This window comes from Hemicordylus capensis, chromosome 6 (assembly GCF_027244095.1).
Source record: "Hemicordylus capensis ecotype Gifberg chromosome 6, rHemCap1.1.pri, whole genome shotgun sequence".
NCBI classification, from domain to species: Eukaryota; Metazoa; Chordata; class Lepidosauria; order Squamata; family Cordylidae; genus Hemicordylus; species Hemicordylus capensis.
The window spans coordinates 108,232,245-108,248,938 of NC_069662.1; the positions used below are offsets into that span (position 1 = coordinate 108,232,245).

Sequence of the window (16,694 nt, forward strand, 5' to 3'; positions counted from 1 at the left end):
CAGTCTCCTTCAGTATGAATGACAATTGACACCTCTCTGATAGGCTGGGTGGGGGCGGGGGAGGTCTTTGCAATGGCAGTGTGGAGTTCTGCTGTTCCCAGGGACAGTGGAACCGCCAACAAAGACATTCCCATATACATTTCCTGGAACTCTTGGCAGTATTTCAGGCCACGAAGGTCTTTCTACCAATGCTCAGAGGAAGAAATGTGCAGTTACAATTCAACAACACAACAGCGATTGCCTACCTAAACAGACAAGGGGGACAGTGTCCAGGTGTACAAATATGGCACTGGTGCATCAGAAACAGCATCACCCCTTTGGCCATTCACATAAAGGGGATGGAGTATGTCCTGGTGGACGATCTGAGTTGTTTGTTTACCAGGAAAGAGAGGCACAAGTGGGAACTAAACAACAAGTACTTGTTTCCAATATTCAGATCTTGGGGGTTCCCAAAAATAGACTTGTTCATTACAGTTCTCAATGCCAAGTGCAAAAAATGTTCTGCGCAAGGGCAGGCCACGATCCACAGTCATTGGGGGACGTGTTGCAGATAGACTGGTCTCAGCACCTATTGTACATGTATCCTTTTCTACCACTTGTAGGGAGAGCGGTGGCATGTCTTCTGGCCTGTCAAACCACATGCATCCTAATCACTCCATGGTGGCTTCAGCTACCACGGTTTTTGCATCTACTCAAACTGTCCAACCACATATACATGAGACTTCCTCAGCACCAAGATCTTCTGTAACAAGAAAAACGTCAAGCACCACACCCAGAGGTGCCCACTCTACAGCTAACAGAATGGAAGATAGGCTTCTAGATAAAATTTTACTTAACCAGAGGAAGCCTTCCACTAGGAGAAACTATGCTATTAAATGGAAGATGTTCACTTGCTATGCAACCTCAAACAGCTTTCGCCTTCTGAAAGCTACCGTCCACCAGGTCCTACTGTACCTAACCATGCTAAAGATCTCCCTGCTTTCTAATGTCTCCATAAAAGTTCACTTAGCAGCAATCTCAGCTACACACCCAGGATGGGATGGAAAGACAGTATTTTCCCACCCCAGCCCCAAGAGCTTTCTGAAAGGTCTCACCAATCTGTATCCTCCGGTAAGACAGCCACTGGATCCGTGAAGTATATCCTTGGTCCTTTCGGTTTTGACAGACACGCCCTTTGAGCCCCTGGCTGAAGCTAGCCTGAAGCTGGTTTCTCTGAAGACTGCCTTCTTGGTGGCAATTACCACGGCCCACAGGGTGAGTGAACTTACAGCCCTGAGGATGGATGTGCCTTATGCACACTTCTACCCAGATAAGGTGTTGCTACGTCCTGACATTATCTTCCTACCTAAAGTTGTGACAGATTTTCACATAAACCAAGACATTGTGCTACCTACCTTCTTCAGCTCTCTGAGCTCGGCTCCTGAAAAGAACCTGCATTCCCTGGATTTCCGAAGGGCTCTTCTATTCTACCTGTCATAGAGAGACAAAACAGTTATTTATATCCTACAGAGGAAGATCTCTGGGTCAGGCCTTGTCTAGGCTGAGGCTATCCCACTGGCTAGTAGAGCTAATCCTATTGACATAAAAGTTACAAAACGTTCAGCTGCCTAAGTCCATCAAGGCATATTCAACCAGAGCTTACAGTGCCTCAGCAGCTCATTTATCTGGCATATCATTTCAGACATTGCCACCTGGTCCTCAGAACAGCCCTTCATAAAGCACTATGCCATTGACTTGCGTACTGCAGCAGAGAAGAATTTTGGGAGAGGTGTTCTTAAAAGGGTGTTATAGTGACACTACTGCTCCCTCCTCCTTTAGGAGCTAACTAAACTCCCATTCTAATGGATTCAATGGCTCGTGCTCCAGATAAACAGGTTGCTCACCTATTGCTCCAAAGATGTTCAACTGCTCTGGTGGTTTCCAGGGAACTGCTGATACTTCCTCCTTCCTTAAATAGCTATGTGGTCATGTGGGGCAGGGCACAAGCACCGAGAGGAGCTGTGGTACTCCACATGAATAGACTTAAGTGCAGACACAGAACCCATTCTAATTGATGTCAACAGATCACTACCAGATCATCAGTTACAGGGGAGCAACCTGGGTTTTGTTTGTTTGTTTGTTTGTTTTGCTTTTGGAACGATGTGGTTCATTTCCATAAATTTAGAGGATGCTTATTACCATATAACAATTCGGTCCCAACACAGAAAATGCCTGCATTTTCAGATAAGATTATGCACGTTCCAGTTCAAGGCAATGCCCTTCAGCTTGTTGTCTGACCTGAGAGTACATACGAAATGTATGGTGGTGGCCCATTGTCCGACTCTTTGCAAGGGTCTTTGAGATACTTCTTTTCTCTGCAGAAATTAAGCTTAAACATAAATTACAAAAAAACTCAAATTAACTCACTCGCAGGATAAAGTTTTTGGGCATTATATTTGATTCCACCACAGCTGTGGTGACTTGACCAGATGTTCATATAAAACAGATCATGGAACTTGCTTGCTGTCTTTACCGGTCGCCATACCACCCTGCAAGACAAATAGAATAAATATTAGATTTATAGGCTTCCACCACTGCAGTTTTGCCAATTGCTCTCCTTCATATGATGCCCCTTCAGAGCTGATTCTTTTATGTGTTCAAAACTACAAGAGATCATCAATTGAAAAATGCTAGAACTACCGCCTTCGGTTCTGACCGCTCTTACCTGGTGGACCATCAGTTCCAGTCTCCATCAATCCACGTCTTTCACCAGAACTACTGTCCTTGATTCTGACCGCTCTTACCTGGTGGACCATCAGTTCCAATCTCTATCAATCCACATCTTTCACCAGACCACGTCTGCAGGCTTACCTCACCATGGATACTTCTGAAGAAGGCTGGGGTGCCCATTTCCGAAACCTTTGCTTGAACATACACTGTTTGAACTTCTATCGATTTTCAGTGCTGGGAAATGACTTGACTAGCAAGTCAAAGGTTGCCGGTTCAAATCACCACTGGTATGTTTCACAGACTATGGGCAACACCCATATTGGGCAGCATCATCTCATACTGTGTGGGAGATGGCAATGGTAAACCCCTCCTCTATTCTACCAAAGACAACCACAGGGCTCTGTGGTCACCAGAAGTCGACACCGACTTGACGGCACACTTTACCTTTACCTGAGGTTTTTGACTGGACTTTGTAGGTTTCCACATCCAGATCATGATGGACAAAATATGAAGGCTTATGTGAACCGGCAGGGTGGGATGAGGTCACACTTCCTACAAGCCTTAACACTAGAGATCTGGCTATGGGTGCTCTTTCACCGCATTCATCTCTCAGTGATTCACATAAAGGGTCTACGCCAGGGGTGCTCAACTCAAATACCCTGGTGGGTTGAAACTAACTGTGACTTGGCGTGTTGGGGCCAAGGTCAATCTTTAGGGTGTTGATTATTAAAGTAACACTTAATATTAATTAGTTAAATTAAAATAAATTTAATTACAATTTAATTTTTGTTGGCAGGCCCAGCTTAATTTAAAATTAAATTTCATTCTAATAAAATATATAGATACACTTGTTAAAAAGAAAAACAGTGGATGCTCCTCCATGGATTCACAGCACTTCTTGATAATTCACAACCCAACTTGAAAATAGTGCACTTTTAAAGAAAAATAATACAACCCCCCATGGTTTTACAGTTTATTATTCATACAAATTACCCCACTTAGCAATGAGCAATTGTAAGGAAAAAATTAAGAGAGGTTTTCTCTGAAATTTTGATTAAAATTACACCTTGATCCTTCACCATACACTGTTTTGATCCTTCACCACAAACTCCACCAGTGTGGAAGATGAGAGAGAAAAGGGATGTAGGAGGCTTGACCAGAGAGAAAGGGAGGGAGAGAAAGAAAGAAAGAAAGAAAGAAGGAAGGAAGGAAAGGAAGGAAGGAAGGAAGGGATAGAAAAAGGAAAAGGGGAGGGGCAGGCTTGAGAGAGAGGGAGAGAAAGAAAGAGATGAAAAGAGGATGGGTAGCAATAGCAATAGCACTTAGATTTATATACCGCTCTATAGCCGGAGCTCTCTAAGCGGTTTACAATGATTTAGCATATTGCCCCCAACATTCTGGGTACTCATTTTACCGACCTCGGAAGGATGGAAGGCTGAGTCAACCTTGAGCCCCTGGTCAGGGTAGGTTTGAGTTGAGAGAAAGAAAAGAAAGAGGGATAGAAAAAGGGAATGGGGCAAGCTTGAGGGGAGAGAAAGAGAAAGAAAGAAAGAAAGAAAGAAGATGGGTAGGTTTGGCTTGAGAAAGAGAGAAAACGTTTAAAAAGAAATAAAGAGATGGAAAGAGCCACCCCACCCTGGCGAACCTTGTGCTGCTTGCCACTTGCCTCCCCCTGCCATGAACCTCTGTGTTTTTTGGTTTTTTTAATACAGCTGCCCTGCGGCCAAGGGGATGGCTACTGCGGGGTGAACCAGTAGTCCTTCTACCTCCCCCCTCCCGGTGGTGGCAGCTATGAGAAAGATGCTGGGCCTGCCATTTGGCCTGGCGTCTCTTCCCAATTGTGAAGTGTGCCTGCACAGTTAAGAGATGGTTGATGTCACGGGCTTGCGACAATCTCTCAACTGCACAGGCACACCACGCAGTTGGGAAGAGACGCCCAGCCAAACGACAGGCCCCATATCGCTCTGGCAGCCGCCGTCATTGAGGTGCGGGGTACGGGTAGAAGGACTACTAGATCACCCCCCGGCAACCATTCCCTCAGCTACATGGCGACTGAAATTTATAAACAAACAAACGTGGAGGTTCACAGCAGGGGGAGGCACACGGCAGGCAGTGGGAATGGCCCCGCGGGCCAAGAGAAATGGGCTCGCTTGCTGGATGCGGCCTGTGGGCCATATGTTGTGCAGGCCTGGTTTACACAATACAGTGGCAGTTGGCTTGAGCAGAATCCAGTCAATTTCACACAGGAGTTGTGATTACACCTGAGAGTGTTGCAGGAGGTTTTCTGATACTGGGGAAAACCTCAAATAGACTTGTTCACCAGTTCAAGCAACCAACAATGCCCAATCTTCTACACCAGGGCAGGTATCGGGCGGAATTCCAGATTGGATGCTTTCATGATCACCTAGTTGAACATTTTCATTCACCTGTTTCCTCTGATCCCATTGATTCCACGTATTCTTCAAAAGATAGAACAATACAGGGCGAACTGAATCCTCATTACACCGTGGTGGCCATGTTGTCACTGGTTTCTCCGGTTGTTGTGACTGTCACGGGAGTGTTTCCACTGTCTGCACAGCTCGGCAAGATTCTTCACCTGGATGTGACTACTCTGCACTTAATGGCGTGGAGAATTCAGGTGACTGGACACCTGAACTATGGGTGATGCCAACAGCGTGTAGGGAGCCCTCTATGATGGCCTCCTACAGAGTGAAATGGAAGCATTTCTTGGAATACATTAGGTGGTTGGAACTTTCTGACCCTGCCAGGGCTCCTCTGACTCTCATTCTTTCACACTTATTTCAGCTGAAGAAGATGGGCTTGTTGATGCCTTCCATACAAGTACACCTCGCACCAGTCACAGCCTTTTGGTTCTCGCCTCCATTGTCTTCCTTATTTACCATGCCACAGGCCGAACAATTCCTGAAGGGGATGGTGTACTTACACCCGAATATCCAAACAATAGCACCACTGTGGGACCTACCCCATGTCTTTTTTACACTCACAGTCAGGCCCTTTGAACCTCTGGCCACTTGTGATCTTTGCCTCCTGAAGCTTAAGACAGTGTTCCTGATGGCTATAACTTCTGCCCATAGAGTAGTAGAGTTACAGGCACTGTGCTCGGATCCAACTTATTTAATTTTTCAAAAGGAGAAGATCACTCTCAGGCCAGATGTTTTCTTCTTACCAAATATGGTGCCAGTGTGGTGTAGTGGTTAGAGTGCTGGACTAGGACCGGGGAGACCCGAGTTCAAATCCCCATTCAGCCATGAAACTAGCTGGGTGACTCTGGGTCAGTCACTTCTCTCTCAGCCTAACCTACTTCACAGGGTTGTTGTGAAAGAGAAACTCAAGTATGTAGTACACCGCTCTGGGCTCCTTGGAGGAAGAGTGGGATATAAATGTGTGTGTGTGTGTGTGTGTGTATATATATATATATATGTGTGTATATATGTGTGTATATATATGTATATGTATATGTATATATATATATATATATATATATATATATATATATATATATATATATATAAAATAAAAAATATATATAAAAAATGTGGGTTCCACCTTCCATAGGTCCCAACTGATTTCCTTGCAGTGTTCTTCCACAACCCTACATCCACTGAAGAATGTATATGGCACACATTAGACATCAGATGGGTGTTAGCTTTCTATATTCAACACACGACTCCCTTCAGACAATCTCCTGTGGTGTTTGTGACCTATTAAGAACCACACAATGGTCAAAGGGTCTCTGCACAATCCATTTCGGCCTGATAGACTATCAAACTGGCTTATCAGGTGTTGGACTTGGAACCTCAACTAACAGCAGAGCCCATTTTACCAGGACCATGGCTACATCCACGACTTTTGATTGGAGGCTACCACTGGAGTCAATCTGCCAAGCAGCGACTTTGTCATCCCTGATGTTGTTCATAAGACATTACGCCCTGGACATCCGGGCATGCAAAGACTCGGCCTATGGGAGGTCTGTCTTACAGTCCCTGTTCCACTAATGGACTGTGGCAGCTCACCTGTCTTTCTGGGTCTCTGGGCTCTGCCTTCCCTCTCCAATGATGATGTGAGTTTGTGATGCACCCATCTGTGTGAAGGACAGAGACCACTCAGAAGAACTCCAGGTTGCTTACCTATAATTGGGCTTCTTCTGGTGGTCATCAGTCCATCCACATACCTGCCCATCCTTTTCTGCTGCAGAGCATGTAGTGGCAGACTCTAGGAGGAGGATGCGGAGCATGTGACCTAGGGAGATAAGGGGAGGAGCCTCTATGCAAATCTGGAGAGAATAAAGCTTAGAAGGTTCTTAATCCTACTTCACACTAGCTTGAAGCCCATCTGTGTGTATGGACAGATGACCATAAGAAGAACCCCAGTTACTGATAAGCAACCTGAAGTTCTGTATGCACAAGCTCTTTTGAAAGACTTTGTAGTAGCACTTTTCCACACCTTCCTATAGTCCAAGAGAGTTTATGTGCCCAAGGCTGCATCTTCCATATTCATCTTGTTTCTCACACTTTAATGCACTCTCAGAAACATTGTAGCTCTCAACTGTGAAAAGTGTTCTGCTAGTGCTTGCATAAGAGTTCATGAACAACATGAATATATTTTCTTCTCCTGCTCAAGGTTCTTTGGATCCAAACCATTGTGTTTGAGATGAGAAACATTGAGTTCAGTTGTATTAACAAGGCATACGATTCAAGGATAGCCTATCAACACCTGTTCATGTGTAATGCTTTGCAATACGTTCCTTACAGTTTTTCACCTTTTTAAAATTCCTGACACAAAAAGGCATGAATAGATACATGCTGGGCTTGCAAAATAAGGTTATTATTTAAGAGATTATTGCAACATTCCCAGTCTTTAGCTGTGTCGGTAATATTTATTTTGTAGCCTGCTTCCTCCTAGGGTACCTCAGGCATTCTTGTGCAGCAGCACATCAAAGTTTTTAAAATTAAAACATAAGCACACATTCTTTATGGGTTTTGAGAAGTTTGAATATGAGAGAGCAAAAATATCTGATAGGATTCCAGAGTACTTGGGCATTTATTTCTTTGTCTCTCCTGTGGAAATTGTAATTAGGAGTTTTAGAATTTTAATTCTGTCTCTTCTTTGTTTTCCCCACCTAAAGGGTGGTAGGCACGTTGATTATGTTGTAGATCAAATTGTTGGAAAGTTGATAGAGGTGGTGAAGAAAAAGAACAAAGCTGGCGTTTCAGTGAAACCATTCCAGGCAAGTTGGTCCTCACACTTTAAAGGAGAAAATGATCAGTTTGTCATTTCAGTAACTTTGATTCTTGTTTTCCATTTTATGAACAGGTAAAGAACCACATATGGGTTTTTATTAATTGTCTAATTGAAAACCCAAGTTTTGATTCTCAGACAAAGGAGAATATGACACTTCAGCCTAAAAGCTTTGGGTCCAAATGCCAGTTATCAGAGAAATTTTTCAAAGCGGTAAGTTCTGTGTATTTCATTTATGGTCATATTTTGTGAAAAATTCCCATGTACAGGGCTATTTGTTTGAAAGACGCATGTCACATATATAAATAAGAAGCAAAGTAATATATTTGTATTCTTACAGCACTATACAGTATTGCTGAGTGTTCAGAAATTGCTATTAGAGATGGATGAATCGAAAGTAATGATGAAGTACCAAAGTTATCTTGCTTTTGCTTGCATTTATTTAGTACATTATAATACTGAAAAATGTGTCATCTTCACTTGCATAATTTATGGAGTTGACTGTAGCTTATTAGAGGGTATTCTGAAATAACAGGAATAGGATATTTTCCATCAGCCCTTGGTTATGGTTTAAAGAGCTATTTTGTTGTTAAATTATTCTCTCACAAATATCCATATGTCCTGATTCTCAACAAAAACAAGTTCTCAAGGCAGTTCTCATAGCAAACAGGCATGAAAAAATCTTTTTCAATCCCAAAAGGGCCCACCGTCCAAAATAAAATATACACACAAATGGTGGCTATATAACAACAGTTATCAGGGTTGAATGTGCTCAGTGGAGTTTTTTACTTTTTTCCTTTAAACTTCAGACCATCATGACATATCACAAGCTGCTTTTGAAAATCCTCTCAGATTCAAAAGCAGTATGTCATGCAGCATGAAGAGGGAGAAATGCAATCCAAAATATAAACGTCCAAAGTTCCTTTGGGTGCATGAAACTTGTGCATAGTTAAATGGATCTTACTGTGCGGTTTGAACATCATCATCATCATTATATATTAGGAATAGAAATAAACAGAAAGAAACAAAAACATTAAGAGGGAATATAGAGATGAACTATGATATTGCCTTCATGGTGTAGTGTATATCCTTAGAAAAAATATTGGATTCTGACTCATTTTATCTATGTGAACTTTTTTGGTTAAGTATGATTGTGCTCTTTGATTTTATAGGCCTCTAACTGTGGTATTGTAGAGAGTATTCTGAATTGGGTGAAATTCAAGGCACAGACGCAGCTGAACAAAAAATGTTCATCAGTGAAACACAGCAAAATCAAGGGCATTCCAAAACTTGATGACGCTAATGATGCTGGTAAGAGCTGAGCTAATTATCTTTTAGCATGGCTCCCCACATAAAGCAAACACAATCTATTTTTTTCCAGAAAAGTACCAAATGACTACTAAAAAATGTGGATATGTGTCAAGTGTATAGAAATAATATATTTTCTTATTATTCATTATTAGTTCATATACTGGCTATGCAATACGCATAATGGATCTACAACAATACTTCTCTCCAGACCTTTTTTAATTGTGTAAAATAAAAGGGGGGGAAAGCCTGCAACAAAGAACATCTGTTTCAACATATATATGCCAGTTTCAGTGTTCTATGTGTTCTGTAACACTGAAGCTGCCTTATGTACATATGTTATTTGATGGAATCCCCCCCCCCCATTTATTTTATGCAATAAAAAGGGTCTGGAGAGAAGTATTGTATTTTTATATAAAATACAAAATAAGCATTGTTCAACACTGATTGCTTCACATGCTACCAAGTTACGTGAAAGCAAACTTCCTGTTTAAAAAATCATTACTGTTGCAACCGAAACATGAAGTTAGGGAAATTAAGAAGTTAACTGTTTCTTAGGTGTAATCTGTTTTAAGCGGTAAAAATTTGCCCTTTGACTCGATTAATGCAAATGTCCACAAATACCAGTTTGGCTTAGTGAACAAGCCTCAATTTCTTCCCCAACACCTCCACACAGCATAAGGCCCGGGGGCTGGATCTGGCTGTGGGTACTTCTTTGCTGGCCACAGGGGTGGGCCCAAAGTATTTTGGTGCCTGAAGTGAGGTGCAAAATGCTGCCTTGCCCCATGGCCCTGGTGGGGGTCAGCCTCTTTCCAAAATTAAGCTTTGAAAATGTATGAGGCGCAGGGAGGAGGAACAGTTGCTTGCAGCGTCCTCTTCTTTCCTCATGCTGTGATTAACTAATAATTGCTTTCATTCATATTTTTAATGAGTAGTTGATAAATGCTTTCATTTATATTTAATAATTAATTTTAATGTAATCTGTTAATGTGCTGAACGTTTACCTTGGCCCCCACACGCCAAGTCATGGTTGGTTCTGACTCACTGGGGTATTTGAGTTGTGCACCCCTGCTCTCTAACTCCAAGCATCATACAATCTCTTCACTCCACACAATGCACCGTATAGCCCCCAAACACACTCCCAGTGCCCCCACATTTCAAATACACACATCCATAAATTCACTCCCAGTGCCCCCTGCAAACTCCAAACAGTAGGAATTCCAGCACAGCCCAATCATGCACATTTTTACTTAGAAGAAAAGAGAGCTGAATTTGTGCCAGAGTTCAGCCTAGAACATTTTTGCTGTGCTCTACATTGCATCACAATAAAAGTAAACTGCCTTTGTCTCAAGCTCTCCAGCAAGCACAGGATCTGGAAACAAGGAGAAATTTTGTCTTATGTGTACAGAGCTTGGGTAAGAACTTGCTTGGGTTTTTTTCCTTACTCAAATATCAGCTTGGGTAAGAAAAATGTTCACTTCTCTTCCAAGCCCTCTGTGTTCCTTAAGGGGTTTCATAGAGAGGTAGAGTCTTCTCTCACAGATATCTTTCTTACTGGAGCTGACATTTGAATGAGAAAAGAAAACGGGGAAAGCTCTTACCTAAAGCTTTGTGAACTGGAGAGGTAGAACTGCCTCTAATTTGCAATGCGGTTTGGGGAAGGGGGACAATTTGGCTGCTTCAAACTGCAGTGCAGACTTCTGGGAGTATCCTCGACAGAACTCCAGAGCCACTGATTTGAGTTAGGGAAACTTAGATTAATGTTTTTGTTTAAAAATTGATAAGCTGTATCTCTTATATTCTTGCATAAAGTTTTGGTTATATATAGATAATTTCAGCTTCTGTTTTTTGTCTCTGTGTTTGGTCCTTCTACTCCCCAATTTTGCAGGTGGCAAACATTCCTTGGATTGTACATTGATTTTAACTGAGGGAGACTCTGCCAAATCTTTAGCTGTCTCTGGCTTAGGTGTCATTGGAAGAGACAGATATGGAGTGTTTCCACTCAGGGGTAAAATTCTTAACGTTCGGGAGGCATCTCACAAACAGGTGAGGGAAAGCCATGTCAGAAGTTGGCTAATGTATGGCGTCTATCTATCTATCTATCTATCTATCTATCTATCTATCTATCTATCTATCTATCTATCTATCTATCCAACTATCTATATATCTGTATACACATATATAGATATATATATACACACACTAAATTGCTGTTTGTTTCCATTTCTGCTTTTTACACAGATAATGGAAAACGTAGAGATTAACAACATCATAAAAATAGTAGGTCTACAGTACAAGAAAAGTTATGAAGATCCAGAGTCTCTGAAATCGCTGAGATATGGCAAAATTATGATCATGACAGATCAGGTTAGTTTATGAACTAAAATCCAAATACTCAAAATTGAAACATAATTTCATTATTGTCTTTCATCCTACCTTTTCAGGAAATGACTCATTATATATAGGCAGAGAAGATCTTCTTGGAATGATATTAGACTCACGGGATTCTGTGAAGTTCAGCAACTACTTGCAGAAGTGTGTGTGTATGACACACAGAGACATGTGTATGTACACACACAACAAAAAAATGACTGACAACAGAGAGAGGAAACCAGATTTTAGTTAAACACTTCAACTTATGCCTTCATTTGTGGCAGATGGATTTAAAAGCAAAAAACAGACACCTCACAAGGTGGCAGTTGAGAATGCAGTGTTAGTGGAGTTGCAGGGCAACCTGTGTGGCCAGACATTTCAACTCAAGCAACAATAGTCTCATTGATGTGTAAATAAATCCTCCTAATGAACATTCACATCATGAGATGCTGGACAAATGAGCATTTTTAAAAAATATATAGACTATAGACTTTCACATTTTGTGGACTGAAATTGGAGAATAACACACACACTTCATATGCTACATCTGTCCATCATTCTTTCCCTACCCTGCAACTCTGCTAATACAGCATTCTTACCTGCCCCCTTGTGAGCTGTATGTTTTTTGTTATTAAATCCATCTGCTGCTGATGAAGGCATAAGCCGAAATGTTCAACTAAAATCTGTCATCTTTTTGTACGTATATATATTTAGTGACTGAGCATATCCTCCAGGATCCAGAGCCTCCTAACAAGCCTGCTGTTAAGTTGCTTCTAAATTTTTTCCTATATTTATATCTCTATAAACATCCCCAGATGTTTTCATAATACTGCACAGCCATGATTTTAATAAGAATGTAGCAATGAATATGGAAATGCATGACAACATTCCTATAAGTTTCCCTTTTGTAACTATTCAAGCATTGTTCTTTTTTGTACTCAGGATCAAGATGGATCCCACATCAAAGGCTTGCTGATCAATTTTATTCATCACAATTGGCCATCACTTCTGAAACATGGCTTTCTTGAGGAATTCATTACTCCAATTGTAAAGGTACTATACATGCTCCCAGTATGTATTAATTATGGGCATACTATAGCTAATGAAGGGGTGGGTACAAGAACTTATTTTCCTAGTTCCTGTCAGACATTTTATAAGATCCTTCCGTGTTTTCAAACAATGAATAGAGACCTCATAGAGTTTAAGGGTGTACTAAAGGGAAGACGTGCTGAGACACATGGAATAATTTCAAACACACATCAAATTTTCATTAGGTTATACCAATAAGAGAAAATAGGCTATACAAAAATATAACAGAACTTAATTTGCTAAGGAAAAGTGGTCTGAAACATGACCATCGATACAACAATATCTGCTTATACAACAATTCAGGAAACCACATATAAAGTTATGAACAGTTGGTGCTTAATACCAATAACTTAAGAATATCTTAATGTTTAAAAAAGGGGAAGATGTATCATTTATGTATGGTGCTCATATATATACTTTTTCAATCTTTCTGGACACTGGTTTGTGGCAATATTATAGGTCACACACTACCTATGGAATCTGATTAATTCTGTGGTGGGAGTTGGAAATTCATTTTTTGTTTTTTAGGAAACTGAGAATAAGCTTGTTAGCTTCAGCTAAACTATTTATTTGCACAGAGCTGGAAATCTAGAAGCCCCAGTAATTCTGCACTGGATTCATGAAGCACAAGACAGAGCAGCCATGCAAATCCAAACTGAACAAGTTCAAATGTCAAAAGGCCTATAAAAGAAAAATAATCGTTTGGATACATTGACCCCTGTGTTGAACATATGCAGTCCTAAATATTATTTATTTATTCAATTTCTATACTGCCCTTCCAAAAATGGCTCAGGGTGGTTTACACAGAGAAATAAATAAAATGGATCCCTGTCCCCAAAGGGCTTGCAATCTAAAAAGAAACATAAGATACACAGCAGCAACAGTCACTGGAGGTACTGTACTGGGGGTGGATAGGGCCAGTTATATATAATGCCTAAACTTGCATCATGTAACAGCATATACATGCTATAAGGGAGAAAAGGAAAAGGAACAACAACAAAGGCTGAGGGGCAGAGAAGTAACACCATTTTATTTTTATTTTTGAGTTTAACAAGTGTGGAGGGGGTGTATTCTGAACCAGGTAGTTCCCTTTGTTTGCCAAACAGTAGCAGGATTTTGTGTATAATATCTATGATAGAAGCTGATAGAATAGAATGGGCACAACCTTTCTCCACACAAGGAAGAATCCCCTTAGAGCTATATAGAGCGCTGTTGCTTCCTTTCCTCCTACGGTAGTGAATGCACACCATTGTGTGAAAGCAGCACACTAGGACATTTTGGGAAGTAGGAGTTCTGTGTACACTTGTCATATCCCAATTCAGGACTTTCCTGATCAAATTAGTCAAGATCTGGATCTCAAGTAACTTGTAGTATGTAGACTGGGGGATATAAATAGGGTTTTATTGAACCCTATGGGGACTTTGCATGTGAATGCTGCATCTTATGTAGGGAAGGAACTTTTTTCAGTAACCTATGTTGGATATAATTTTCATGAAGTTGCAATATCTAACTGGAATATCTCTGTTTTTAGGCAAGCAAAAATAAGCAAGAACTTGCCTTCTATAGTATTCCTGAATTTGATGAATGGAAAAAACATATGGAGAATCATAAAGCCTGGAAGATAAAATACTACAAAGGTTTGTGTTTAAACCACCACTCCACGTAAACCAACACCAATGCCTTTAGGATATAATATAGCTTAAGTTAGTCATATCTAAGTCCTTTTCAGATTAATTAAATGAATTAGTTGTGACTAACTTAACTTCCATTGCTTCATTGGGACTTAGTCATGAGACTTTAGCTGGATTGCGGCCTCTGAATTTTCACTAATGTAATAACTCATTCACAGCAAAGTGTTTTAGCTGTAGATATCTGTTAGTTTCTAAGGGATTGTGGAGGATTTATTGATTAGGTTATTGTTCTATTTTTCTTTCACACTGGGGTAGGTTTGGGCACTAGCACTTCTAAAGAAGCAAAAGAATATTTTGCAGATATGGAAAGACATCGAATTTTATTTCGATATGCTGGTCCTGAAGATGATGCCGCCATTACATTGGTAAATACCTCATGCATTAATTTCTCTCAATTTACTCTTTAATTCATATTTTTCAAACCTTCACCTTTAGCCTTGTTTAGTTATTGTATTTGCAGATTAAAATGCTTTAAACACTCCAAACTACAAGAAATTTTTCCTTATAGAAAGATCCTATCATTGATCACTTTAAAGCCTATTTTTGTATTTATTTTATTCTTTTGGAATTCATTTTGAGATGGATTGACCAGTAACATACACCAAAAATGTTTATAACATTACAATAATTGCTGCTTCATTTTTCTAATCCTCAAAAACACTGAATTTGCTTTTTAATTTTTTTAACAACTTCTAGAGTACATTGGGTTGACTTTTTCACTGAGCTATCTACGTAAGCCCAAAATAGGTAGTCACACCCAATAATCCATTTATACCTAATCTGTTTATAAGTAAAATTAGGATTTTTAAAATTTATTATTTTCCCAGAGTACATTGCTAGACATTCATAGTGAGAAGAGCAATGCTCTCTGAACCAATTAAATGAATCCATTCTAAAATGGGCAGTCCAGTTGCAGACACCATAGGAAAGAATGCCTTGAAGAGATCCTGTATCCTTGTAGAGACTTCCAAAAACATCAAGAAGTGAGGTCAGACTGAACTCGCTGCACCAGTTGAAGGCTATTCATGTGTGCATAGCAGTAGAGTGGGGAGATTATGCTGGCTAAGCGTAAAACCAGAACAGCTCAGTTCCTGCTCAGACAACACAAGGAGCCATGAAGAACTCCCACGCTGCAGTGCCAACTGCCCCAGGGTCCTTCTGATGAGTGGCAGCGGCTTCTTGAAGGTTGAAGGCGGGTGTCTCTGTCAGCCCTATCTTAGAGATGCCAGGGGTCGGGGGACTTGGAACCTTTTGAGCAGCCCCATTCCCTAAGGGGAATATCTTGCAGTGCTCACACATGAGACGTGTGAGCACTGTAAGATATTCCCCTTAGGGGATGGGGCCAATCTGGGAAGAGCAACTGCATGCTTTAATGCAGAAGGTTCTAAGTTCCCTCCATGGCATATCCAAGACAGGGCTGAGAGAGACTCGCACCTGTAACCTTGGAGAAGCTGCTGCCAGTCTGTGTAGACAATACTGAGCTAGATGGACCAATGGTCTGACTCGATGGCAGACCATTGAGGCAGTTTCCTATGTTCCTATTGGTGGTTCCTCTTGCCCTCTAGTTCTGACTTGTAAAATATTAATTTCAGAAAGAGAAAGAGAGTGCATTTTTGAATAAAATGGCATAGTGGTGAACAATCAATTACAGATATTGTGTTGACAGAGATTTGCCATATTTACTCCTGTTGCAAAAGTCATCTGTATTTAGTGTTTTCAATAGTAAAATCCAAAATAATGCTTCTGTATTGTCTCTTTATTTCTGTGGACATATCTTACCAATTTCCTAACTTTGAGAGTCTACTGATGCAAAGTGTACAGGAAAACCTGCAGAGAATATGTGCACAGAGGCATTAAAAAGGTGACATAGAGTAGTTAATATAGAGTAGATATATGAAGGTCAGCCATCCCAAAATTTAGGGGTTTGGGCCATATTAGAGGCTTCGACATTTCTCTGTAAGAACAGTCTTGAATTAGAAAGGGGTTTACTTTTGTACTCCTTTCAGTTACAAAAATGCTGGTCTGACATTTCTTGTTTGTAAGATAATATAATTCAATGTCAGAAAAATTATGCATTGGGTAGGAGTTCTAACTTTAAAGTAGTTGGGGTTTTTTAAGGGGAAAAAATCTGCTTCATTAAGCTGTGTCTGATCTGTTTCAGAATGCAGATCTGTCCAGAAAAGAGGGAAACCATGGATCAGTTCCTAATGCTTGAGGACTTTGATATTTGTGGGGGTTCCATTCTCTGCAATTACCGTGGATAAG

At 40.6% G+C, this 16,694-nt stretch overlaps 1 protein-coding gene across 3 annotated transcripts in view; it reads left to right on the forward strand.

The window, feature by feature from the left end:
• The window catches only part of TOP2B (DNA topoisomerase II beta), a 95,567-nt gene that overhangs the window by 48,647 nt on the left and 30,226 nt on the right, over positions 1-16,694 (forward strand). For all 3 annotated transcript variants that reach the window (XM_053263896.1, XM_053263893.1, XM_053263895.1), the window contains exons 9-16: positions 7,856-7,957; positions 8,044-8,181; positions 9,141-9,279; positions 11,165-11,322; positions 11,518-11,643; positions 12,592-12,702; positions 14,270-14,375; positions 14,685-14,794. In XM_053263896.1, the coding sequence (XP_053119871.1) occupies positions 7,856-7,957; positions 8,044-8,181; positions 9,141-9,279; positions 11,165-11,322; positions 11,518-11,643; positions 12,592-12,702; positions 14,270-14,375; positions 14,685-14,794 (990 nt within the window). The remainder of the gene's footprint in view (positions 1-7,855; positions 7,958-8,043; positions 8,182-9,140; positions 9,280-11,164; positions 11,323-11,517; positions 11,644-12,591; positions 12,703-14,269; positions 14,376-14,684; positions 14,795-16,694) is intronic.